The 26,902-nt window shown below is 33.9% G+C and overlaps 2 protein-coding genes across 2 annotated transcripts in view; one reads left to right on the top strand and one right to left on the bottom strand.

Annotated features, from left to right (window-relative positions):
- The window catches only part of LOC136970190 (caspase-8-like), a 57,725-nt gene extending 45,847 nt beyond the window's left edge, over positions 1-11,878 (top strand). Inside the window, exons 5-8 of the mRNA XM_067264611.1 lie at positions 3,187-3,351; positions 3,453-3,587; positions 6,710-6,809; positions 10,140-11,878. Coding sequence (XP_067120712.1) covers positions 3,187-3,351; positions 3,453-3,587; positions 6,710-6,809; positions 10,140-10,458 — 719 coding nt within the window. The 3' untranslated portion in view covers positions 10,459-11,878. The remainder of the gene's footprint in view (positions 1-3,186; positions 3,352-3,452; positions 3,588-6,709; positions 6,810-10,139) is intronic.
- Positions 11,879-17,871: 5,993 nt separating this feature from the next.
- LOC136970277 (Na(+)/citrate cotransporter-like) lies at positions 17,872-23,249 on the bottom strand. The gene is made up of 13 exons (XM_067264698.1): positions 22,996-23,249; positions 21,128-21,277; positions 20,939-21,054; positions 20,706-20,857; positions 20,598-20,634; positions 20,378-20,524; positions 20,198-20,314; positions 19,070-19,147; positions 18,889-18,996; positions 18,622-18,802; positions 18,387-18,548; positions 18,184-18,321; positions 17,872-18,104 (listed from the first exon to the last, which is right to left on the bottom strand). Exons 1-13 carry the CDS (start codon positions 23,086-23,088, stop codon positions 17,961-17,963), a joined length of 1,623 nt encoding a protein of 540 aa, XP_067120799.1. The 5' UTR covers positions 23,089-23,249; the 3' UTR covers positions 17,872-17,960.
- Between the last annotated feature and the right edge of the window lie 3,653 nt (positions 23,250-26,902).

Consider the following 26,902-nt stretch of genomic DNA (forward strand, 5'->3'; position numbering starts at 1 on the left):
ATCTTGATTGATTTTGGCCCCTTGATCGATGAAAACAAGGGGTGTCTTGTCGCTCGCACAAATTCTGCCCCAAACCATGATTGACATTGGATTTTGTGATGTTCGATGACGGCTGAGCGTCCGGGAGCCCCCATGGACCAGTTCCTGTTGTTTTGATGGTTGTACGGGGAAAAGCTTCTCATCTGTGAAGAGAATGCACTCCCATTGTCGACCTGCGGCCCGACGCTTGAGTTAACGGGATCTTTGGAGTCTCACGCACTTGTTTTCATCAGTGAGGAGCTGAACTTTTTGGAACTTGTAGGGCTTGAGTACGAGTTCCTTTTTCGCCATTAACCGCACCGATTCGCGATTGATTCTGATCTCACGAGCAATTTTTCTCATGGAGACCTTCGCATGTCAGTCAACTCGCTTTGTGATGATCTTGCAGTTCCTAGACATGTTGACAGTGCGCTTTCTTCCACGTCCGGGACGGTCATCATTGTGGCCAAGCTCCTTGAATCGCCGAACTGCATCTGAGACTGTCATTTTTGGAACACCGAGCAGACGAACAATTTCACATTGATGCTTTCCTTGCCGGGATAGCTCCAAAATTGCACAACATTGTTCAACACCATTAAAAAAATAAAGAACTAACCCTTATTACATCGAAAGTACATCTACACAAGCAGGAAATCATGGAGAATTAAACAATAGTATGTAAATTGGTGACAGTAAAAAAGTTCAGGTGCAGCATTGCTACAAACTTTGTACGGGTTAATTATTGTCACCCTGTATAATAAATCATATCATTTTGACAAATGTAACATTGTTTATGTTAGAATTAGTGTAGTATCATATTAATTTAAAAGTATTTGTATGTATGTATAGAGGGGTCACTCTGAAAACTTTTAAAAAATCACCAGCCATTTTGCCAACTTTTAATTTTTTTCACCACTTCAAATTCTTTATTGCCACCAGTTTTACTTAATGCAGATGCTCATATCCTTATTAGTTTGGAGTCTGGAAAGCAAAAGTACAGGAAATCTTTGTTAATTCAAACTCAGATAGTTTGAAATTTTGTTAGTTTGTAACTTTACTATTGTTCTGGCCATAGATATAGAGATTTGCATGTTAAGGCATTCGGGTACTTTAAAATAAGGCTATTTGAAATTTGAAGTGAAAATTCTGACCTGTGATAACTGTGATATTCCTATGTTAATTTTGTTTAGATTGAAGTGTATCCATACTATAAGAGAATAATAGGCCAAGAACAATTCTATTCTGGTCAATATGACTGTTTTACAGTATCACATTTTTGGGTGTTGCCTTGTCCATGGACTAACCTTTTTATCTCCTATCTCATAAAATACAACTGGTTTTCAGGGTTGAAAGACTGAGCTGAGTAGCAGATTGAGATATTTATAAGGATCTAGGCAACTATGTTGGGGTTAATTACTACTTTTTGAGCCACTTTAAAAATAATTCAAGCTACATTTCAAGAAATCTGCTTTACTTTTTATAATACTTATTTGGCAACTTGTAAGGTTCTCACCAGACATGTGCTGTTTATCTACAGCAGTGCTTCTCAACTTTTTAGATCATTGCCCCTCTTGGTTGTGACTGTTAGTAGTAATGCTCCCTGTTCTGTGTACATAAAACAGAGGTAGGAGGGGACAGAGCCTAATGTCCCCCAGGGGTAATATCACCCACTTTGAGAAGCATTGATCTACAGTTTATTTATATTATTATTAATTAACAAAAATAGTGTTCTGTATATGTATCCATAATCCATTTGCTTAATAAATTACATTGATTACACGGTATTTGGCATATTGTACAGATATATGTAAATCACAGATAATTTTAAACTTAATAATTCAAATTTGCAAGTACAGTCAAACCTGTTTTTATGTGGTCTTTTTTTGTGCGATTTTTTATTTGTGCGGTATAGTCGGCGACTAGTCTCATGCGTTTTGTCATGCCTCACGTTGACTTATTATAGCTAAATAAACTTATTATAGCATAAATGAACTTATTATAGCAATATTATTTCATGAATATGCGAAAAATGAAATAATTTATTTTTTAAGTCAACAAAACACCACCTGAACAAAAATATGTAAAACAGACGATAGACAAGACGATGCAGTCAAGTGCTGACACCTGTTGTCAATAAATTCTACATCTGTTTTAATTACGTTAATTAAACCTTCAAAGTGCTTTCACATTCCTGGACCATTAAGATAAGATTCATTTCAAAGCGTAAATTGAAGGTAAATATACTGTATTATTTACGTATTTTCTAAATCAGATTCCAAAAGGTTTGGCGAGATTCCAAATAGCTGCCAAGCCTCATCATGATTTCGTTTAAAAAAGCAATTCCTAGTTATTTCGTACGGTTTTGAGTTATTTTCTACGTGAGACTTTTTTTATGCGGTCCCTATTGACCGCATAAAAGAAATATTTTTTTAATTGTGTTGCGAAAACTATTTTTTATAGCCACTCGTGAAGTTTCATGCGATTTTTTTAATGTGTTTTTTTTATGCGGTCCCTATCCACCGCATAAAAACAGGTTTGACTGTATTTTGTTCCTTGAATTTTGAAGTAATGAGGATTTCCTGTAACATGTTAAGCTGTCACTTAGAAATAGGAATCATTTTTGAATAATTCTTCAATGAAGAATTCCAAATAACACATTTGATCACAATGCGTAGACAGTATTTCACATGTTCTGTCATGTCAAAACTTCTATGGTTTAGTCTACTGAAAAGATCAAAGTGAGAAAAATGTCGCTCAAAAATTCCTCAAATTCTCTGTCAGTCAATAAAAAATTCCCAGTCTGCAAACTCTGGGTGACATTGCAAGAAAACTGCCTTTGATTGTCAACGTTGTTTCTCCTTTCCTGCCCAAACTTGCTGCATGACGTCATGAAATTGTTAAGTGTGTGGTGCACAAGACTCCCATTCCATCAGAGCTTGACATTTTGCTGTTTTTCCTGAAGCATGCTTTGTGATTCAATTTCATGCTGAATGTTGAAGTAAGTAGACTAGGGTTTTTATAGCCACTTTAATGAAAATATTACCAACTGACAATTTGGCACTATGCAGTACAGCCCTGTGTTTTATATATATATATATATATATATATATATATATATATATATATTATATATATAATTAGAATTATAAATATTAAAATATTTTCTAGAAATACTGATTGATCTGTGGCACAAGTATGGATTTGACGTATTGGTGTTTAGAGATCTGTCTTCTACAGAGATGATAGAAGTAATTGAAAGACTTAAGGAATTTCATTATAACAACTACAATGTCTTTATAACTTGTATTTTAACACACAGAGGAAGAAACAGTAGTAATGTTTTCTTTTTCATACTAATAATGTTACTTAAACATACAAAACAGAAGGTGATTTTGTCAAAAGAGTAAATTTCATTAGTTTTTATTCCCTTAAAGACATGATTTATACATCGGATAACATTCCTCTGGATGTATACGGAGACATTGCCTATAACATGTGCACCAATGTTCTTCAAGAAAAGCCAAAACTACTGTTTATTCAAGCCTGCCGAGAAAATGTAGATATTAACGGTGAGTTAGTGATTTATGGTATTCAGTTATATATGTGCCTTAATATTTTTTCTGTGCCTTATTGATCATACTTCATCAGGTTTTTTAACATTTCCTCGAAGGATCTTCGTCTTGGAAATGAGGAAATGTTAAAAAAACCTGATGAAGAACTCAGAAGGAGTTCAAAAACATTTGTTTTTGTTTGTTTTCGTCATCTACACACCACAATTGATTATACTTCTTTTTCACTTTTATTTAGTTAAATACCAACATACAAATTTAAATATCTTCATAAAGTACAAGGTGTTTCTACAAAGTTCAGGAACTGAATTTATAAAAAGTTTTTGACAGAAATGATGTAATGTAGTATCAGTCTTTAAAATACACTTTTCTGTCATCTGTACAAATTTCTGCATGCTCTAGTAGTTTATGTATGCCTTCAAAAAAATCTTTTTGGAATGTTTAGTTTCCTCTGCACAGCCTCTCATATTTCCAAAATTGGCCGAAGTTGTATCCCTTCCAGAGCTAATTTTAGTTTCAGGAACAGACACCCAACTGAACACTTCCTGTTCCCCAAATTAAAATTAGTTCTGAAAGGAAGATAACTTCAATCAACTTTCTGAATAATTAACAAAAGAGAAAATTATCTTCACTAGAGTAACTGGTCATAAAAATTACATATAGATATCAACATAGGGTAGATGTACCAGTTTTGGCCAGTGTAGTACCAGTTCTGGCCAGAAAACAAATTTAACTTAAAAATATAATCACAAATGAAACAAATTTTTATTGTTAACTGTATGAACAGTTAACAATAAAAGTTTGTTTTGTTGGACAGATTTGAATATGTGGTGATTATATTTTTAAGTTAAATTTGTTTTCTGGCCAGAACTGGTACACTGGCCAAAACTGGTACATCTACCCTAATTTCTTCCTATAATTTCTTGTTGAATGATCATTATAGAATGTGTCAGTAATAAACTTGTCTAGTGTTATGATTTCAAAGAATAAAATTTATCTAGATCTTGGCAGTGGTGTACTTGGTGCAATTTTATAACTCTACATAAATATTTGATTGCAACATTCTTGCAATTGAAATAAGTTTTAAGACCTGCTATGATTATACAGTGATACCTTGGTTTTCGTTGATAATCTGTCTGAAAACCAAAACTGACAAAAACTGAGGCAGTTATTTCCATATGAATCAATGTAAATCCAATTAATTTGTTCTAGATACTCCAAAATACCTACCCATTTTATAGAGAATAAATATTATGTTTAATACTAAAAACAATAAGAAATTAATATAAAATGAATATAAAAGACTAATGTAAAGAATAAATGAACATTTAACATGGTATTCAAAGTTTTGCTGGCTCTGGAAACTTTCTTTGGTCCCATGATGGAGCTAAAAAAAAAAAAGGAAAGCAATGGAATTGTTTGGCTAGATGCACAGAGTAATGCTCACACAATGAGAAACAATGCCACACTGAGCAGGAAAATGCGTGAACTATCCTATGTTTTCGCAAAATTAGCAGGAGGTTACGTGGGTATGCCGACGACAACCAAGGCAACTGACAGAAACTGAGACAAATTTTTTGTGAAAAAAATTGACGGTAACCAAAGTCAACAAAAACCGAGGTATTACTGTATATGTAATTTCAAATGGGGGTTGTTTGTATCTTCAGTAAGGTCGGACTTAACGATGACTTTATTTGTTACAATTTTTTATAAACCTCATCCCTACCCTCAAAAATAAGCTTTTAGCCATTTTATAATAGTTAAAAATATAAAGTTTTTTATATTTTCTGGAGAAAAAGTTTTCAAAACTGAAAACTTGAGTATATTATTTGAAAGCACCAAATTCAGAAATCAAACAAAGAAAACAATTTCACTTCTCTATTATTTATCTTTGCAGATGTTAACTCAACTAATCCATTTGTCTACTGCTTAAATATAGTCATTTAAATAATACCATATTTACTCGCATATAGGACAAGGTGTGACTTAAAAGATCAAAATAAAGAAAATTAGATTTATTAATACAATTTAATTTTATTTTGTTTAATCACAAATAAAATATCAAATGAGTGTAAATGCACACATTGTTCCACAAAAATTACTGGTATTTTAAACTTTAAGGAAAAATCTTGTAAAATCGACAATTTGTTAAGTTATATTTGTAAAGTTATACAATTGGGAACCTTTTTTGCCAGTCTTAACATTTAATTACATTTACGAGTTTCTCCGAATTCTGATTTCCAAATAATCATCTGATTTCACGTGGGAATGAATTAAAACTTATATCAGGTGCATGATTTTGGAATTTCAATTTGCAATTCAATTCAAAAGCCTTGCTTTTTCTATTGCTATTCATCTTTACTCCTGACAATACACAAGAACAATTGAAATAACCTAGATAAAATACTTTTGTTTTTAAACACCAGAGGGTGAGCATCTGGTAAAAAAATGTGAAATGAACATACAGTTCACAAAAATGCAAAGAATCCTTCGCTTGATCATGTAGGATGACCTAGGTTTTTGAAACAATAAAAAATGAATAAAAATCTTGTCTTATATGCGAGTAAAAATATGGTAATCTACTTTCATGATATTTTGCTAACCTATATGTCACTTGGTCAATTTTTATATTAACAAATCCATGCAAAAGTTATAATAAATACCAATTTCATTTTATATGTTGAAATAACAATAAAAAAAATTATAATTATTGTAAGAATGTAACTAATAAGACAATAAAATTTGGAAAGAATAAAAGTTTCAAGATGTACATATTTTTGTTGATACATTTCAAATCATAATTGGTTTTCATCTGGTGTGAACAACAAGATTTATTGTTGTTTGTTGCAAAAATCATTTCATTAACATTAGCACTGCTGGATGTCAAGACTCATTTTCCTCAACTAGGGAATTTTTCTAGGAGCAGTTTCTCTTGCTTACATTATTTTTGAGATAATTATTTTAGCTTTATAATGCCCACCTAAAGGAAATATCTTGTGAAGAATAAAAAAAGACATTCAAATTAAGAATGGATTTAGTAGTAACCTAAAATTCTAAATAGATCTATTTGAAATAAAGTTTATCTATGTATGTTTTATTCACAATGATTTTTTTATTTCTAGAAAATTTATCTCGAGGAGACAACAACAACATAGTGAGTGATTCGCCTGACATTGTCCCTCCAAAACTATATCTGATGTTTCTCATGTCAGTCATTCCATTGTAAGTAAATATCAAAACTAAAAATTATGTATTCCTAATATACAGGGTGGTCATAAAATAACTTGACCAACTAATGGCAATCTCAGGAGTGCAGAAAGTGAGGAATCCATCGAAACTTTTGCAGGATAAGTACAGGGTGATGTGCTCGTGATACACAAAAATAAGGATCACATTTACAGTTCATGTAACTGTAACTTGAAACTTTCCAATACAAACACTGGGAATTAGATGTCTTGAGATTTTGCATGGCGGAAAACAGAATAAACTGTTCGAGTGACATGTAGGAGAAAAAACAATAGAGATATTGGTAAAATACTGAACACAAAGATTATTCTTAGTGCTAAAACAAGTAAAAACTACTTTGACTTGATTCGACTTCGAGGAACAAATACAAGTTGAATAGACAAACTAATAATGAAACAAATCTCTTAAACTTTTATTATTACCAGCTTTTTTATTCCATTTTTTTCTTTACGATTGATATATTTCAAATGCATTTCGTTTAACTCGTAAACCTCATCAGTTTTAGAACTAAGAATAATCTTTCTTTTTAGTATTTTATTAAGTATACTGATCCCATTGTTTTTAATTATTAAAGAGATATTGGTGTTTGAACAATGGGAAGAGGGTGAGCAAATACCTGCAACAGAAAACCCATACAAGTTCATGGATAAGACAACAGCATTGTAGCTGAAGCTAACTGTGACATCAATTTTGGGGTATGAAAGTATCTGTTTAGCAGAATTCAGCAAATCATGTGTTCTCCCACTTTCTGCATTATCCAGAAACATGTGTCTTGGATATTGATTAGTCTACTTCTCATTGTTCAAACATCAATATTTCTGTTTTTCATCCTACACACAACATTCCAATGGCTTACACTGTTTTTCTATCATGCAGAATCTTGTGACATTATGAATTTCTTGTGTTTGTATTTGAAATTTTCAAGTTACAGTTATATTAATCGTAACTGTGATGTGTTCTATGCCTATTTTTGTTTATCACAAGCACATGTCATTCTGTACTTATCCTGCAAAATTTTCAACAGATTCCTTGCTCTCTGTGCTCCTGAGATCACTGTTAGTTGATAAGTTACTTTATGTCTATGTGCAGTATATGGTATATATACCATACTGGGGTGAAGCTAGCTGTAGACATGATGATGGTATAATGAGTGGCCTGCATTGTTACAATTTTCAAATTAATAGGTTCAGATAGGTGGAATGTTGAGACATTCTGCCTATCTGCACCAATTAATTTAAAGAGAAGTTTAGAGTGGGGGTGGTCCATCTGGATATGTCGGGCTCCTCCCTTGCCACGCAGCCGCCCTATTGTGGGCCTGGCCAAATCCATAATGGGTTTGCTAAAAGTGACCGTCTTAGTGCCCACAGGGCAGAAAGAGTTAAAAAAAGGGGGAATTGAAAGTTTGAGTCCTACTTTGGATCAGTCTTTTATTACAGAATGGTTTGAAAATAGGCAGACAGGCATTCATCTTGGTACTAATATTAATAATTATATTTAATAACATAATTTGGTCTTAATTAATAATTAGCCAAGACATTGTTCAAAATAATCTGATATTTTAGAGTTATGATTACTACAAAAACAATTCTAATACTCATAATGTTCATAACATTATCATATTATTTTCCTGAACAAGAAATAGAATTTTTAAATGATAGTTTTATAAATACACTCCTTTTTTCTTTGAAATGAATTCTAAGAAACAAAAGTAGTTTTCATTTTACTGAAAAAAAAGTACAGGCAATGCATTCCTAAAAATGTATACAAAAGTTGAACAACAACATTGCACGTTTCAAGGAAATTAGTTTTCAGATAATTATTATAAACAAGTAATATAAAAAAAATTTTTTTAAAGTCAATTCCTACTTAGGTCAACAAAGAAAAATTTTATTTTAGTTACTTTTTATTTAATAATTACAATTAATATAAATATGTATATACATATGACAGAATCACAATATTAAGTGGCAAAATAGAAAGAGAAGTCAGAATTGAACCCAAAGCATAAAATTTATCAAAAAATTATTGATTTTCGTAAGAATTGAACTCACATTCGTCACCTTCACCTGAAATCCTTGCATTTTACCCATTGAGCTACTGCCTGTTGATTTCAATTTTCATTACAAACTGCTAAAACTCTATTTAAAGTATTAATAATTAGGTTAATGTTACCCATGGTATCGAAGATGGCAATGGGGAAATTTTTTTCCCTAGATACTAGATGGCGACGGGGAAATTTATTAATTTGCATAATGCGACAGATAGTACGGGTACACCCCCTAACGTTTAGATTACTCGGTATTCTACTTTGAGATTATCCATTGCTAATCTGCTTCCAGATTATCACTCGAGAATCTGATTCGAGATTACCAGAAACACGACCATCTCAAATGTAGGGGAAAAAATTTCCCCGTCGCCATCTAGTATCTAGGGAAAAAATTCCCCGTCACCATCTTCAATACCACAGGTAATATTAACCAATAATTAAATTTAATTAATGAATTAATATTTGAAAAAACTGTATTAACATCAAGTGTCATCCACTACAAGTTTAAAAAAATGTATTTGAACTTGAGTGGATGAATAAAAAGTATTTTATTAACGATTGAAAATTTGAACAAGATATATATATATATATATATATATATGGAGAGTGTGAACTAATAGTAGGAATTTAAAAAGTAAATATTTTCTTTGTTGCAATGAATAAAAGCATATTTTTATCTAGTTTCTCTTCAGTCTTTTTGGTTTTAATGTTCACAAATGATTTTGCTATGACCAAAGCTTGAAATATGCATTTGCACATTCCATGCATCAAGAAACAACCCTGAATAAGGAAGCATGATAAGATTTTCAGAATGAAACGTCACCATGCCATTCTAAAAATGTGTAGAACTTGCTAATGTGAAATGATTTCTCCATCACAATAAGTCTAGACCATACACCATCAATATTATGATTGAGATCTGTGCTTCTGCAACTTGTAATTTCTTTTTCTTTCTGCCACTGAAGAAACCTTTCAATGACAAATGGTTTACATCGAACAAAGAGGCTTGCAGAATAACAATAACAACTATTTGATATTACTGCAAAAATGGATTTTAGAAATCATGTGATGTGGCTATAACAATGGCATAAGTGTGTTTAGGTAAAGGAAGCATGACAATCCGGAAAAGATATAGTAAATAACAAGAAGTCTGCAAATTAAAAATGATCAGCCAGTGTATTTCTAAAGAACTTGAGCTCAAAGCCGTAATTGTTTTGGTGATAAAAGCTAATAATCTAACTTTTTCTTTTGCATTTCAGGAAATCTTCCACAAATCAAAAGCACCCTGGATCGTGGTTGGTGAACGAACTGAAAAATGTGTTGGAGGGAAGTAACGTCGCCACCGAAGACCTACGGAAACTGTTGAACAGAGTCATCAACAACATTATAGAACAGAGAAACGAAAAGTCGGGACCTCCACCGGAATTTAGAAGTACAGTAATGCGTCCTCTTTATTTGAAACAATTGGAGAATTCCTGTCCTGTTCATAAACTGACCACTGTTAATGCAGAGAACTGTCCATTATTATTCCAACTGATTACAAGCTTTTCGGTCCTACCAGATGTTTATTTAGTGTAAAATTCACACTTGTTAATGCTATTCACAAAAATACCCGTGTTCAAAAAGTTTCGGGAATAATCCAATAAAATGCAAAATTTGAAGTTATTCGTCAAAATTCATTTTGTCTGCTTCAAAGTAATCTCCTCCCATTGCAATGAACCCATACTAATACTCTTTCCAATCCTCGAAACGTGCTTTAAAATCATTTTTGTGAAACCCCTTCGGGACTAGCAACGAATTTTGTTTTATGGCGTCAATCGGCTCAAAACAGTGACCACCAAGTGAAAATTATAATCCAGGAAACGGTAACGTCACACGCTGCAATATCGAGTGAATGCAGAACTTGTATTTGTTGGATTTTTGGCCAAAAATTCAAGAACATAAGAGCATTGTGAGTAGGTGTGTTGTTCTTGCGCAAAATCTACGAATTATTTCGCCACAAATCAAGTCATTTTCTACAAATTGCTTCATGCAAACGATGCAAAATGCTCAAATAATAATCTTTGGCCAGTCGGAATGGATTCGTGATGCACAATATCACGACAATCGAAGAAAACAGTCGGCACGACCTTGATTTTTGACTGTCTTTGACGTGGTCTATTCGGCTTTCCCGTGTGATTCAGTCATTGTTGAGCCATTTCGGTGTCAAGAGCATAGATCCAAGTTTCGTCACCCGTAATGATACGTTTTAAGACGATTTGCCTCAAGAAAGCATTTCCTCGGCCTCTTGAACACTTGTTTTTGGAAAGAAAACAACGTTTTGGGGATTACCGGAGGGGAGATGCACCATAAACCCAAATGAGCTTTCAAAATTGTTTGACAAGGCTCAAATGATGCCAGAATACGTTCAACAATGTCCCTAATTGTTAAACGACGATCATCAAGCACCAGTCTACCAAAGCATGATTCTTTCTCTGCCTTCCTCGAACATCTTGTACCACTCAAACTTTTATTTTTGATAGACATTTCCTAAACTTTTTGATCACAGTAGTTTACTTATTTACATAGACTGGACAACATAAGCTTTTGGCATTCTTGAACTAAAGTTTGTTTTGTTGATTTTATACGTAAACTTGGTGCCAAGTTTTATTTTATTATTTTTTACATTATGCATGCTGTTTTGTATATAAATTTAGCAATTTTTTGAAATATGATATAATCATAGGCAATTTTTATAAATTCTCATTTAAATAAAGCACAATCGCGAGAGCGTAGATTCCAAACTAAAATGTTGGCAGTATAAAAAATTGTTCTGTATTCTCTCTAGAAAATAAAAACTGTATTCTCAATTCCAAGAGAATAATAGTGTCTGTGTGACAGACTAATGTGAGACTAAGATATTTTTTACAATTCCATTAATTTAGGCTACGTGGGAATTCATCTTGTATGACAATTTGTTAAATTACAAAATGTAAATAAAAACTATTTTTTAAAAATATTTAAATTGTTATCGCTGAAATTTTACAGATTTATGATTCGGGTTTAAAATCAATATATGAATAATTTTTTCATGATGATAAAGAAATTTTATTGTGAAGAAACAAAGTAATTGCCAAAATATCTCTCAGAATTAGTTATAACGGGAAAGTAATCTGTTATGTGTAAACATTAACATGCTCCAGCCTAACTTACGCCACGAAGTGATTGCAGCGCTCGAAGTAGCAGAAATATTTATTACACCACTAGAGCTATTGGCAGCTCAAGGACTAGTATATCTGTCGATCCATTAAATCATTCTATACTAACTCTAATTAAATAACGTAGCAAACATTGTTTACAAATCAGTTATCATCAAAAAAAAACACCGAGGTCGTTAATAGAACGTCTCTGATACCGTGATTATTGATATACAAACTGGGCCATATCAGATTGCGTAAGAGCGAGGAACACGTGATCACAGTTTTATTTAAATTTCAAGTTCACAAGGTTCCACAATCTCCGAAAGATCGTTCGTATCTGATTGGAGTGATGGAATAAGCAATAAGGCAAAGAACACGTGGGCGATCTGCCAAGGAGTGACTCCCGGGGAAACTGGCCTCTCAGTGTTATAGAAGTGAAGAAAACTCCATGTTATAATCAAACTCGGCTGTCGTTATCAATTATAATAATTAACTTTAGAGAAACGATTATATGGTCCCGTATAGTTCGTACTAAATGGGCCTTTACTTCGAAACTTACTTGTAACCGAAGCAAACCTTTTATCTTTACTTGAAGAGTAGCGATTTCTCTAGTTTAATTTTGTGATCTGTTGAGTCGAAAACAGTTGTTTACTCGCTATATATGTTTATGTGCACGTTTATATATGCTATATTTCTTATAATGTATTAAGTGTACAGTTTGTGATAAATGTAAATTGTAGACATTCATGCGGTAATTGTTTGTAATAAATTGAGTTCAATAAAGGAAATTTTTAATCTTCTGTTTAATGTTATTAGCCGATTATTGTTATCAAAAGTTGCAAGTCCCAAAGTGATCGTAATAAGCGGATCCTACTGTATTAAGAGTTTAATTCGACATTCTTCATATTATCTTCCTGAACATATTGAAATGAACTCATTCAGCAATATGTAAATCAGAAAAAACCAAACACCTTATGATGCTGAGAAAAAATTTAATAAATAACGTAGCAATCGTTTTCAGCCAAACCTGTTGGCCATCATCAGGCTAAACATATTCGAATGCAAACAAAATGGAACAAAAATATAAATGCAAATAAAATAACGGATGAAATATACATATAATAAAAAATAATAATAAATAACAAAGAAATATAAAAAATATGTATAGGTTAAATAAATAAATATTAAGCCATTACATAATAATAAATTACATGAAATTCTAATAAATGCAAGATATGCAATGATAACAAAATCAAGGCATTAAATTAAGAGCTCTCAAATCTTTTAATTAAATACTTCCAGGCTGAAGGCAACCCTTCAGCATCCCTGGCATTAATGCAGGTATTAATGCTGGAGTGTACAAAATTCCTTATGAAAACCAAGAACTAGGCATTTACAAAAACTACATTGGGGTCACTAATAGAAACCTAGGGATTAGATTAAAGGAACACAGGTACAACATCAGCAAAAGATCTAACGCCACAGTTCTATCTCAGATGGGGCAGGTTGAAGGCTCGATAGTCAAATGGGGTGAAGCAGGCATTATTAAACCTGTACATTCACCGACTTTAGCGTTTAGCGCCGAGAAAATTGAAATATTTAAGAGCAGATTGCATAATACCTGCATTAATGCCAGGGATGCCGAAGGGTTGCCTGCAGCTTGGAAGTATTTAATTAAAAGATTTGAGAGCTCTTAATTTAATGCCTTGATTTTGTTATCATTGCATATCTTGCATTTATTAGAATTTCATGTAATTTATTATTATGTAATGGCTTAATATTTATTTATTTAACCTATACATATTTTTATATTTCTTTGTTATTTATTATTATTTTTTATTATATGTATATTTCATCCGTTATTTTATTTGTATTTAAATTTTTGTTCCATTTTGTTTGCATTCGAATATGTTTAGCCTGATGATGGCCAACAGGTTTGGCTGAAAACGATTGCTACGTTATTTATTAAATTTTTTCTCAGCAACTTAAGGTGTTTGGTTTTTTCTGATCTTCCTGAACGTTAGCGTCCATAACTAAGTTCTTAATTTGACCAAATGTAGCAGAATCAGAATCTTTTACAGGAGCAAATTCTTCGATTTTCTCAAAATATTGGCAATAGAAAATAACAGCTCTTATCCATTTTATCATGTGATGACCGAATCGGGTGACAGGGAAATGCATTACTTCGTGGTACACGGCGACTCTTGCTGGAACTGTCTTTAAAACATTTATCATCTCTGAAATATGCATACAGTATTTGATTTGGGACGTACTAAGTTCCATCAATAACAATACCTGCGACTGGTACAGTACATCTCTAATCACTTCACATCGCAATTCTTGAGCAACCATGGAAAGTTCGCGAGTTATCTCGCCTGATTCACAGATCGCACCAACGAGAACTGCCCAATCTGTTTGGTCAGGGATGACGCAAGCCACTATTTTTACGATTGTCCAATTACCAGCAGTGAAAGGAATGAACTTTGTCTTCTCTTGAACGAGATAAACATCAATTGGCCATGTGGCCTACACGATATTTGGAAGAACCGGGAAATTTATCGTATTTTCAAAAATATAGCAAAGAAAACTGTAATGACCAACTGCAAACTTCTTCTGGGAGAAGCTAATTGACTTACCTAACGGGCTTTTGGGTAAGGGCCAATTGTCCTTCTCTTCCCTTCGATACCTTTGAAGGGGTTTTGGTTAACCCTAGGGTACTGGAGGTGGGTCTGCGGGCCCGCCTTTCCCCTCTCAGGCTGGGATAAGTCTCCCCACTTCGGGCATAAGCACTGCCCTCCTGTTCTCTTGAGTACGTCCTCTTCTGGCTTCAAGCTGACGCGCGGATACTGTACTTTCATTTTTCTGTGATTACAGACTCTGTTGCATCTGTACTCGTCCATGTACTTATTGTAAACCAGTGGCGTGCCGTCATTGGAAGCGGTGGAAGCGCCGCATCCACCTTCCAATGACCTTCCCTTGTATTTTCTAAAATATAAATTTTCATATTTTAACGTACTTTGAATTAATTAAAATTAATATTTTATTATAACTGCATTATGTATCTTATTAAAAATTCTATATGTGAAAAAAACGATAAGATTGCTATTGTATATTCGAATGTCAGTGGCGGAATGGAAGCGCTTCCGAGACAGCTTCCACGGCGAGAATAACTGAATGGTGTAAAGCAACCAGAGGGCATTGGCGCATGCGCTTTACAGAGCACCAACCTCAGCCGGTTTAGCTGGTGGAAGCTACACACGTGTAACGCTTCCAACGATTCTATCCCTTAGCCACTGACTAAGTAAATTGTTTAAGATTTAAAAAGTAGAGTATCCAATGTTATTTTTATGTACTGTTTTTTTTGCAAAGTTATATTTAATTACAGTATAATTAAAAGAAAATTATAATTAATATTGACAGATTTTCAGACAAAACCTTTAGAATTTTTATCACTTTTAGATGTTTTTCATAATAATAAAATTATTAACAATTTTTCCAAGAGTGTTTTAATTCTATAAATAAGTCAATTTTATGGGAAATTTTTTAATTTATCTAAATTACGTAGTGAATCGCAATATTTATATTTGTGTCCGGACTATTATATATTGACAAGTAACTCTTAAACATAAAACGTATTATAATTAATGTCGATCCGAACAAAGACGTATTAAAAGAATTATATGATTTGATATGGTTAATATTTACGGTACCATCTACCGGTGGGTCTGTTGAGCGCAGTTTTTCGACCACGGAGCAAATTCATACATTGGCCAGGAACACTCGGTCGGAGGAAAAATTGTGGTCGCTAGCGTTGCTTTCGGCAGAAAAAGAGCTTTAGATACGTTGATGGAGTCGACGACCAGCGACTTTTATGATAAAGTAATTAACGACTTTGCGGAAAAGATCGCCAAATAGAGTTAGTTTATAAAAAAATTAAAAAAACAAGTTTTTCTATCGTTGTTTGTATCATATCAATTTGTATTATGTATGTATTATTTGTATTTTAGAACTAAAATACATAAATTGTTTATTTTTGTCATTTGCAGTATTTGTTTAAAACTTTTATGGAAATGTCATGTACCGGACAGGTCTGACCCGTCACGAAAGACGCGAAAAAACGGTTAATTTAGAGAAAAATTTATTAGTTTAAAAAAACATAGGTAAAAGTCGTTTGTAGTCGGACACCCATTGTTTATATCAAACTGCCAGGCAGAAACCATAAATCGCGAAAGGAAGTGGTCCTAGGATCGGTGGAAGATCGAATTCGTCTTCGATTTTGACTTTTCTTGCGCTCCAGGTAAGAGTCTCGTTACGTTTAGTAACGAGGGACCAACCACTCGGAAGCGTGAGAGAGAACGACCAATCAAAACGGATGAAAGAAAGAACGGAGATTGATATAATCTCCGACAATCAAGGACACCTGGCACTCGGTTAACGTTCCGAATAATCAAAACGCCGCGGAGTTTTGGTTATTCGGAACGTTGACACGCGGCGCGCCGCGTGTCAACGCGCAAAAAAAAAGGAAAAAAAAGTTTCTCGTCTATTGTGCCAACCTGTAACCCGTGCCCCTTCGGACTTAGACCGTGTCCCCGACTCCAGCTGACGAAGTGTCCCCGTGCCTTACAGACTTGTCAACGCCATTGTCCCGGGGCCACCTTCGATCGACCATCGAAGAACCACATCGACGCTCAGGACGTCCGAACGGATGATTGTCCTAAAGCAAACTATTTTGTACATAGTATATGTTTATTTTATATTAAAATAAACGGATTTTGTCAGATACTTGTCGTCTTTGTCTCTACAACCACCACCCATGTACGAATGGACCCTAGACCGTTACTGACGCGCAATTAACTGATTGCCCCTGGAAGTCGGCTTCTTACAGAAACACAGCTTCCCTATCATCAAATGTCACGGCATGCCACTGTTGTAAACGATTTCAATTGTACGTTTTCTCCCTGGTTTCGCCTCTGGCAGGTACAGGGAATTGTAAATTATTTTACAGTCAATAAACATGAATGAATGAATAACAATACCTTCTTCGGCATATCCTACAGCTAGTTTTCTTAAACCTACTCTCCTGTTTAGTATTTTCGACATTTACAATTAAATCAGCCCACATTTAACACGCTAATATCGAGTGTCACCGAAGAAGAACAATAACTTATTTGATCCTAGTGTTAAGTTATAGAGGTAAAAATTGAATTGCACGTTTTTTTAGGGAGGACGACCACCGAACACACGCAATTCTTAAGAACGACTCTGTCTTATGAGCCGATCTCTATCTCTCCCTCAATGTTTACAGTGTTTGAAAATTGTTTCTGTTATATATCCTATCACCTGTTCGACCTTTATACACTGCTACCAATGTTGTGTTACGTTTGTTTTTGTAATTATATCTTTACTTTATTTGTTTTTTTTTTTGGAATTTTATGCGGATAAGATTGCTTTTTCGGAGGACCGACTAGTCATTCGATGGGCCGCATTTAATGTAAATATAAATAAATAATAATAATTTTTGTAATAGCCTCTTCTGAAATAATTGATTATCAGTGACGGTAATATTTTCCAATCGTTTTGGTTCCTACTGGCGGAAGGGAATTCGGGAGGGACAGAGAAGGCAGATACTTCTAAAGTAAAAAGTAAAAGATATTTTAGACCTATCTACGAAAAATCTATCCCCAATGGCTCCTAACGTCGACATCCGGATTCGTCACCCTACCCATTGCTTTTAAGAGAAATTTTGGGTTTTATGCTATTTAATCCGTATTTTTCAGTTAAAATGTGTCAGACTTAAGACAGAAAATATATATAAATGTGTTTCAAAAATTAAAAAAAAAAAACTTTATTCTGTTTAAATTACAACGAACAATTTTCACAGGACACACAAAAACTGCATTACTATGCAACAGTACTATTATAAATAGCAATATCGACTTTACTGTTTATTTTCATATCGAATCCAAATATCGCTTTCCCTAAGGTATTCACCATTATTATTTCAATCAGACAGCATATAATATTTAGAAAGATTCCCGGTTTCATCTAGAATTTAATTTGTAAAATTTTATGAATTTAAGGAACTCTTTTTACACATAAAAAGTCTATTTAGATGAGGTTTTACCATGTCCGAAGTCTTCATATCCCCTGCTTGGTAGACAATGGCGCACGGAGGATTTCCGATAGGAAGCATGAAGGAGAAAGAGCAGCAAATGGTGATCGGAAGCATGAAAAAAAGAGGATCTACACCGATTGCAATTGCCTTAAATAAAGAGTAGTTTGTAAGAATTCGAGTGAAGAATCTAAAAGAGCTCGTGTCCTATTTACCATTTGATTGACCACAGGGAGGAATAAAGTTGCAGTCGTCATGTTTGTCAGGACTTCGGTGATCATTGCGATAAGGAGACACAGGATGACGAGGATTGCATTTGGTGATAAGGCATTCAAATATCGTAATTGATCGACGATCCAGATCGATAGGCCAGATTTCTAGATGAAAAAGTCTAAGATTCAACTAAAATTATCCCCTCTCATCGTGTTAAAAATTGACAAATAAAGTTACCTGAGCACCTTCTGTGACAGCTAAACCACTACCGAATAGTAGCAATACTCCCCAAGGTAGTTTCCTCTCTACAGTTTTCCAATTCATGAGTGATTTACTTCTGGAAAAATTTCTAGGATCTGCAGGGATCAAGAAGAGCAAAAGACAGGCTGCTACTCCCGGAGTTGCATTGCTTACGTTGCTACGAGAAAATTAGCTTTCAAATTATAAAATCGACAATTCTAGACGTTTAGAAGCTAATTTTACAATAAATAATAGGATTGTTACATATTTGGTATGAGTTTAGACGACCATCCTTCGATAAATTTCGGATTTTTAAAGAACCACGTAATCAACAACGAAGCAAATATGAAGAGAACGGCACATTCGTGAAATCTGAGCGAAACATAATTAAAATTAAGCGAATTAATAAATATGCACCAAAAAAAAAAGAAAAGAAATATCTTACGAAATGGATCCGAGTTCTTCGTACTTCTTCTTTAAAACGATCGAAAGTCTTCTTTCTTCTTCTTTGTTACTCTTAAAACTATTGAAATTCATGCTCTTTGATTAATATGGCGATAAATTCCGTAAGAATGTGGAAAAAACGAAGTTTCGTAAATTATTTCAACTACTTTTCTTAACTCATTCTTTTAAAATACTTAATTAAATGATACCCAAAGACAGAACTTCAACACTTTGTTCCGTTTTGCTGACTTAATGTAGTTAATTCTTGATTTGTTTAATATAGTTTCTGTTTTATTTTAATATTAATTAAATAAATAACTGCCAAAATTGAAGAATGATTGATCTATGTAAATATAATTCTAGAATCAAAATTTGTCACGAGTCACAAACCGCATAAAGACGTTATTGATGTGTTCGTTTTGTTGGAGGAGCACACACGCCATACCTATCTTTCTCCTTTAATGTGGAAACGTAACTGTGTCATACCACGATTACCAATTTATAATGGACATATCACTTAAACATTTCGCATTTTTAATATTTTAAAAATATTTTTAACATTCGAGATTGTCTTAAATTAATTGTGTTAAGTTCCTTTGTACCAACAGTCTATCTTGGTGTGCTGGGTGTATGTATTATGTAGAAGGATAACTTTTCTTGATTTTTCTTTTAATTTTAACGGGTAAAAATAATAAAACGACACTTAGAAAGTTGCTTATTTGCATACTAAGTAAATTTAAATTTATTTATAATTACTGGGAGTAGCTTTAAAGTTAAAAGTAATACATTCCCTTCAAATACTTTGCACTTAGAAGTGCTTCAGAAGTGCCCCCAGTGAACGAGTGGATAAAACCACTGAACATTGGTAATGGGTTCGCGTGGAGTTTCCGGGTTTTCTTTACGTTAGTAACACCTAAATAGGGACCAGTTTTGCATAAAAGTTCTCCCAGGAGCCATCTCTCCTCGGCAGATCGTAACCAAATAAACCAAATCGCAAAGTACTTCTTTGTGATTTCATTAATTTACGAGGATCACTCGAAACGATCTTAAGTTTTAGAAACTTCACTTTTTCGCCAATTTTACGCCAAAATTTTTAAAACAGAATTTAAACGGACGGTGCAAAACCTACCGACATCCAACATAGAAAGTCTGAAGAACCATAAAGACGGCGATAACGCAGATAACCATGGTGGGTGCATTATACATCAACCAAGTAGAGAAGGTTAGTTTTGAATTCGGGTATTTCCTGTTGAAATCATATATCTTAAACGTGTTTTCAATTAATCGCGCTGTAAAGGTAATCACTTACTCTTCTAATAATCCCAATAGGACAAAATTTGCACCGGTACCTATAACCGTCGCGGTACCTCCGCAAGTCGAAGCGTAAGCGATACTTAGCAATAAACACGTACGCAGTCTTTCGTAGTATATATTGTTGTTGCTCTCTTCGTCGATTCTATAATAAGCATATAATAATTTTAAAAAACAGGTGGGGTTCCAGTTAGAATGTCTTCATTATCGTCACTCACATTTCTTGAAATTCTTCTTCCGTTTTTTCAATGGTTTCTGTGCAAGATTTAAGTGGTTAATCTTAAATTAATTACGTAGTGCAATATATAGAGATAAGCGATACTAACTGCGATTCTTCTCTGGAAGCGAAGGATTCTGCTGTTTATTTTTCAGTTCGATAATTAGAGCATCCACGATGGGTGTCATCATGGCTGTCGTAGCCGTATTGATCAACCACATGGAAAGAAGCGCGCTCACTAAGATAAAGCCAATCATTAATCTATAAAAAAAAATTACACTCAATTTTCATGCCTCTCGAGTTGAATACACAACTCGAGAGACATAGATTGCCGATCCTTACCTCCTGATGCTGGTTCCTAGTAGCAGCAGCACTTTCAATGCGATTCTCTTGTGCAGATTGCAATACTCGATAGCTAATGCTAATATGAGCGCTTCCATATACATCATGATTATGTCCTAGATTAAACTTGTTTTTTTATTGCCATTAAAATTAATTTTTAGTTAACGTTGATGAAAAAGAATTAATTACCTTGAAGTACAACTTGCAAGTTTCGTCTGTGCTCATGATTCCCATCAGTGGGTAAAGGAGGACTGGAAGAAGCGAAGTAACGGGTATAGGTATGGGTTCGAAGACGTAATAAATTGCTAGCCACAATATTGCGTAAGCGCATTTTGCTTCCTGAAATTAAAGAAGTTAAAGTTTTGCTTCGTATTTTCCTATAGGAACTTGTTAAACATTAAATGTATTAAATAAATAGACAAAAAGTATTGTATATCTAGAAAGATATACAGTACTTCTTTTCCTATTCGTTTAAGATTCTGATCACTACTTATTCTCAAACTTGGTTTCTTTAATTAAAGTGTCTTTTCTGATAATGAATTACGACCCGTCTCGAAATCGAATACATTCGTTTCACTTTCTAATAATTGTAGTATTTAGTATCGACTCGATTCTCCGTCTTGATAAACGAACCCATCAGACTCTGTGATAGAGAGATGAATGGTACTGTACATTTAACCTATCAGAAATTCGATAACAACTTGCATATGATGTAAAATTTATATTATGTCGTCTGTGTTATCGATTATAACGTAACATAGTGAATGTGTTTTATGTAATTATTTATTTTCTATTTAAAAATTTGTTTTTCAAATTGATTTCAAAAGAATATAAATATATTATTACTGTACTGTGTGTGTTGTGTTGTTTAACTATTGAGTTACTGTATATACTTGTGAACGTGAGGTTCAACTTCTTGGTATTGGAACTTAAGTGGTTGTAGTTGACTAGTAACGTGTTAACGTGTCACGTGGTAATAATTAAGATCCGAAAACGTTTAAATCGATAATTTAGTCGATTAAAAGAAAATTGAGCAAACATTTTAGTAACAATTCCAATAGCTAAGTATCTTGTTCTTGCACACTTTATCCTTGATTTTTTCTAATAAACAACAGACTTTCATTTAAAAAACTCGACTGGGCTTCGATTCCTTTTTCCTGTTTTATCGACGATTCGCACTTAATTTCTTAGAAGCCAACGTCTTAACTTTGTACTCGAGCTTGAAAATGTAGAATTCGTTTCCGAGAATTATCCGGGTACCTCAGGTCGAATCACATGATTTTTGGATCTTGCAAGCGACAAATTTTGTTTAGAGACTAATCTCCTATCATTAATTTATATTAATCTCTCAAATATTCTTTTATTTAATTCATAAAATGTGTGTTCCTTTTTAAATCGTAAATCGATCTTGGAATTGATCTTTTAAATAATTTGGAAATCGAGAAATTCTGGTTTCCATTATTTATTCATTTTTAGTCCGACCAGTGGAAAATTTTGCAGTTTTGAGATAAAATAAGGAAACTTTCCGTTGTGAGGTATCCTCTCGTCTGAACTTTGGATCTCTGTCCTTTTTTCCACCTTCGAAAATAAAAACAAAATATTACATCAACCGCAGCATTGTTTCTTAATATAAAACGTTTTAATTTGTCCCAAACAGAATGAAAGGACATTTTATATTGGAAGAATTATCTGGTATTTCGAAAATAAAGTTTCAAGGCCAACCGATAACGATATTTTCTTCTTTACGGTATTTTTCCTTCCCTTTTTCCAGGCAAATTCGTTTTAGTTCGCTATAATTTATAATGTATTACCACTCGTGTACAAAAAGATCACAATTGCACACTGAGGAGGGGTGATTCAAAAAGTCCGCATAAACGAGTTACCGTATCTGGTGTTGTGTGTGCACGCTCGTCTCTGCTTTGTATGCAAATTTTTGAGTCATCTCGTATAAAATAAGCTATTTTATGATGCTAAACTGTCATGCGTTCACCCCCAACACATTCGAAATTATGATATCATGCATACGAGATAAGTGTAAACTTAATTAATGGACTTACTTGTGTGCCGATGACAATTAAGAGAGGGGATAAGGCAATGGGAGTGAGGATCCCCAATAATTTTCTCCAGTAGCGATCTATATTCAGGAACATCTTTTATTGCGTGGGATAAACGTAGACAAGGTAGTGTTTTATAGTCGCGCGTTTTTCATGAGGCGACTTTGCTAAAAGGAACAATAGTACGCACTATGACGTCATTTAATGATAGCATTTGGTATTTAAACAGTCCTTTCCTCCATCTACAGACCTCCGACGAGAAGGTTGAAGGGGTGAAAAATAATCTAACTAAAATGTATAAATATTTATCTCATCAGCCGATTTCGTCCAATAAAACCGTCTTTCGCAATTAATCTATATTAAAAAATACTTTTGTCGACGCAAAAAGTAACTTAAAAATTCTTATTTTCCTCTAAAACACGAGTTTACTTATTTACGTCCGTTCGTATGTCCGTCCGTATAGACTTCCACGCGACGGTTGAACTCGTTCAAGCTTTGAGGTTTTACAATGTGTTTTACAATCAGTTTACCTAAATATTTTTATATTATAATTGTCAATGAGTATTTTGTGTATATTTAAAGGTATTTTTCGACGAAACTCGCAAGGAATTATACGACGTTTCTACAGATGATTTGTGTAGTCGACATTTTGGAACGGTCGAATGATTACGATATACGACGTCACATTGTTCTGTATAGTTTTCGAACAAATAAAGGAAGTTTAAAGTTTGAATACAACAAAAGAGAATCATTTTTGGAATAGTTTTCGAGATTCTTTCATTATTTTCTTATTTTATAAAGTTTTAAATTATTCAGTCAATTTTCAATAATTTCACAACGAGGATTTTCTTTCCCTTCTTCTTTCGTAACTATTTTATTTCTAGTGTAAATAACAAACAAACAAACAGCCGTCCTCTATCTGCATCCTCGTAATACAAACGTCGACAATAACCACGCACGCGTTGACCTTTTCAATCCCTTCGATTCAACAGATTAATGCATTTTTGACTAAACTTTATGCGTAAGCAATGGAAGATTTCGTCTTTATTTTAAATATCATTGAAAAAAAATCGCTTACAAGAAGAGTTTGCAAGTTCCGTTGCAAATTGCGAAATGCTCTGGGGAATTTTTTCGAGACGATGAAATTCCGTAATTCAGCATCAAGGTTTTTCTAATATGCTGTTTTTCAAACAGTAGTTTGCAGATGATTTTCTAGCCGTAAAGGAGGAAGCTAAAATAACGAACACGGCTTCCACGTATTACGAACCAGTTTCTCTGTTGCGAAATTAACTTAACTTACGTAAACGACGAGAGAAATTCCCGTTTGAGACGATTAAATTTTAACGTGGACTATCAGTTAGAAAGACTGAAAAGCATTTTTACTTTCCTGGTTGTTATATATTATATAAAATAGAGGGTAAAGTATGGCGATCGGTCGAAAAATCACCCCAAGATTTTTATCATATGCGGACTCTGCGCACTTCGAAATGTCGAGTAATGCAAACAAATTCGGGTTTTTTCTGTACGTATGGATGTTAGTGTGTGGGGGGGCAAGATTTTGTTAACCCATTTTGAAGGTTATTGACAATTATGGTTCTCTTGCAAGTTTTCATTCTGTAGTACATTGTAGTGAAGACATCGATCTGCGAGGGGATGTCCCCGGGAGGCATCCCCCCTCGGCATTATTTACGAAACTGGCCATTATTTACGTGTTTCAAACGTGAATAAAACCCGGAAAATCCTAGCTGACTAGCCCGTTGGCGATGCACAAACCCACTACCAAACTACCAGTGCGTACACCGGTAGTTTAGTAGTGGGTTCGTGAATTCCAACGGTAGTTTTATCCACTTGGCCTCTGGTCGACCTCAGTGGTTCACTTGGCCACTGGTCGTTTCATACTGTATTTAGTTGCAATCCTCTTTGCTGCAGTAATTGGCTTCAGAATAAACAATTACAATTATTAAAATTTTGATAATATACAAATACAATTTTGTCTTACAAATGCGAGTCGAATAAAAAATAAAATTGTTGTTTGCATCCATCGAAAAGCGCATATTTACGTTTATTGTCCTACTTTTCTGAGATACCTCGTCGCAATTTACGGGTGAGTCAAGGAGTATCGACGTCTTAAACTTTTTTTTCTTTTATCGTATTTTAATCCCTGACGACACTTGGGATCAAAATGCATTATTTTAGGAGCGGTAGCCTAATGCTTTCTGCACCTTCGCCCATTTATTTGAAATGTATTTTATTTTCGTTCTGACCATTGGCGTGTCTGTTGTTTATCTTTTGGGTTGAAGTGCCGAAGTTAATTTACGAGTGGGATCGTCGGATCTGTGTTACGTAGTCTTGCTTTCATTTCGGTTTGGGGTTAACGACCTCGACATCGTTTCCAAAAGTTTTCGTTAATATTTTATGTCACTATCGGAGTGATATGAATTGAACTGTGTAAATTGAAAGCAGACATGTTCCTTAACAGTACGATAGCAGTTTAGTTTTAGTATATTATTTTCCCATTCTGAACAGTGACCAGCTGTACAGCCCGTAGCAGACTGGTTCCACGTCACTCTACGCCATACCTCTCGGCTGAAAGTAGGCAAGGCGGTTCCTTCTATCCGACATGTTGGATTTTTTGTGCGAGGCCATGAGAAATTCGTGCGAGTGCATTTTTGGGCTGATTTTCATATAGTTTATATTTTGAACTTAATTCCAAATCAGAACCTAAATACTTACATTTGCAAACAAATTTGGCAGCGTTGTTTTTAACGCGAGATGTTACTGTCTAGTAGCCTAAATGAATTTTCTTGTGAAATTTTGAGTGTACTGAAATGTTAGGTAATAAATGGGGATGGGTATGCAGATTTAAAAGAAACAGATATGCAGATTGCTAGAAACTTTAATCAAGGAGAGAGAAAGGTCAAAATTTACCTAAAACTGCGAATTTGTACATATAATACCTTTACAAAAATTCTTTTATTTAGAGTATTCAAATTCATAAAAGTTTACATTTTATGGCGAGTACAAACTTAAAACTGATATCAAAGATATCGGTTATAAGCTGTTACTTTCGTGTGAGAATTTATTAACAAAGAAATCAAAAAAATCTAGCAACGAGTTGCGTAACTTTGCTGGCTGTTATGAGATTTTATTTAGAAAATAAGTTTTTTATTTTTTATTTCAAATATAATAAATAAAATTGTGTGTGGATAAAATAAAATCTGTTATGACATTTTGTAATTAAAACTTTCTATATTTTTAATTCTCGAATGGCGAAATGCTTTAATTTTGAAAGTAGTGATCAATTTCGTAAAAAATTGTAAACGCTAATAACCTATAACAGCTTCATTGAGTCCTACTCCACTAGAGATATGATACACGACTCTTTTCTATCTCCCCACCCCCTCGACCTTTCACCACCAAAATTTAATAGAATCAATGCTCTCTATATACAAGCTACCGTGCCAAATTTCGTTTCGCAATCTTCACCCATCCCGAGATATTAAACGAAATGAACACCAACAGATATCCAGGGAATTTTTTCCCCTTTATTGACTTTTTTGGGTTCAGGAAATCACAAAACGTGAAGGTTTGCAAAACACTCGGAGGGTCAAATTTGATGCGATCCCTTGTTAAGTATACATAACAGCCAAAATAAAACTGCAAGCCTCGAGTTTTCGTGACTTTATTAGTTCCAGGTAACGAACACGTAAAATTCATGAGAATCCAAATAGTTTACCGAGCAAGACAACGCCATTGAAACAAATTATGCATTAGGCACATTCGTTTTAAAATATAACTAGCTGCATGTGCCCGTCATTGCTTAGGCTTTTAAGGGGAGTGGAGATTGGTGAAGTTGAGGTTTGAGAGAGGATGATAAAAGCAATAGTCTTAGTAACTAAAACGAACCTTT

The sequence above is a fragment of the Centruroides vittatus genome, unplaced genomic scaffold (genome assembly GCF_030686945.1).
Source record: "Centruroides vittatus isolate TY-2023 unplaced genomic scaffold, ASM3068694v2 contig_19, whole genome shotgun sequence".
In the NCBI taxonomy this organism is placed as follows: domain Eukaryota; kingdom Metazoa; phylum Arthropoda; class Arachnida; order Scorpiones; family Buthidae; genus Centruroides; species Centruroides vittatus.

Bases quoted from the DNA above. Each gene is read 5' to 3' on its own strand.
- LOC136970277 (XM_067264698.1), bottom strand. From the start codon at position 23,088: ATGTTCCTGAATATAGATCGCTACTGGAGAAAATTATTGGGGATCCTC. The intron at 21,055-21,127 runs GTAATTAATTCT...AGTTTAATCTAG, and splicing joins CTTGCAAGTTGTACTTCAAG to GACATAATCATGATGTATAT. The intron at 20,525-20,597 runs GTGAGTGACGAT...TGCTTATTATAG, and splicing joins GAAGAAGAATTTCAAGAAAT to AATCGACGAAGAGAGCAACA.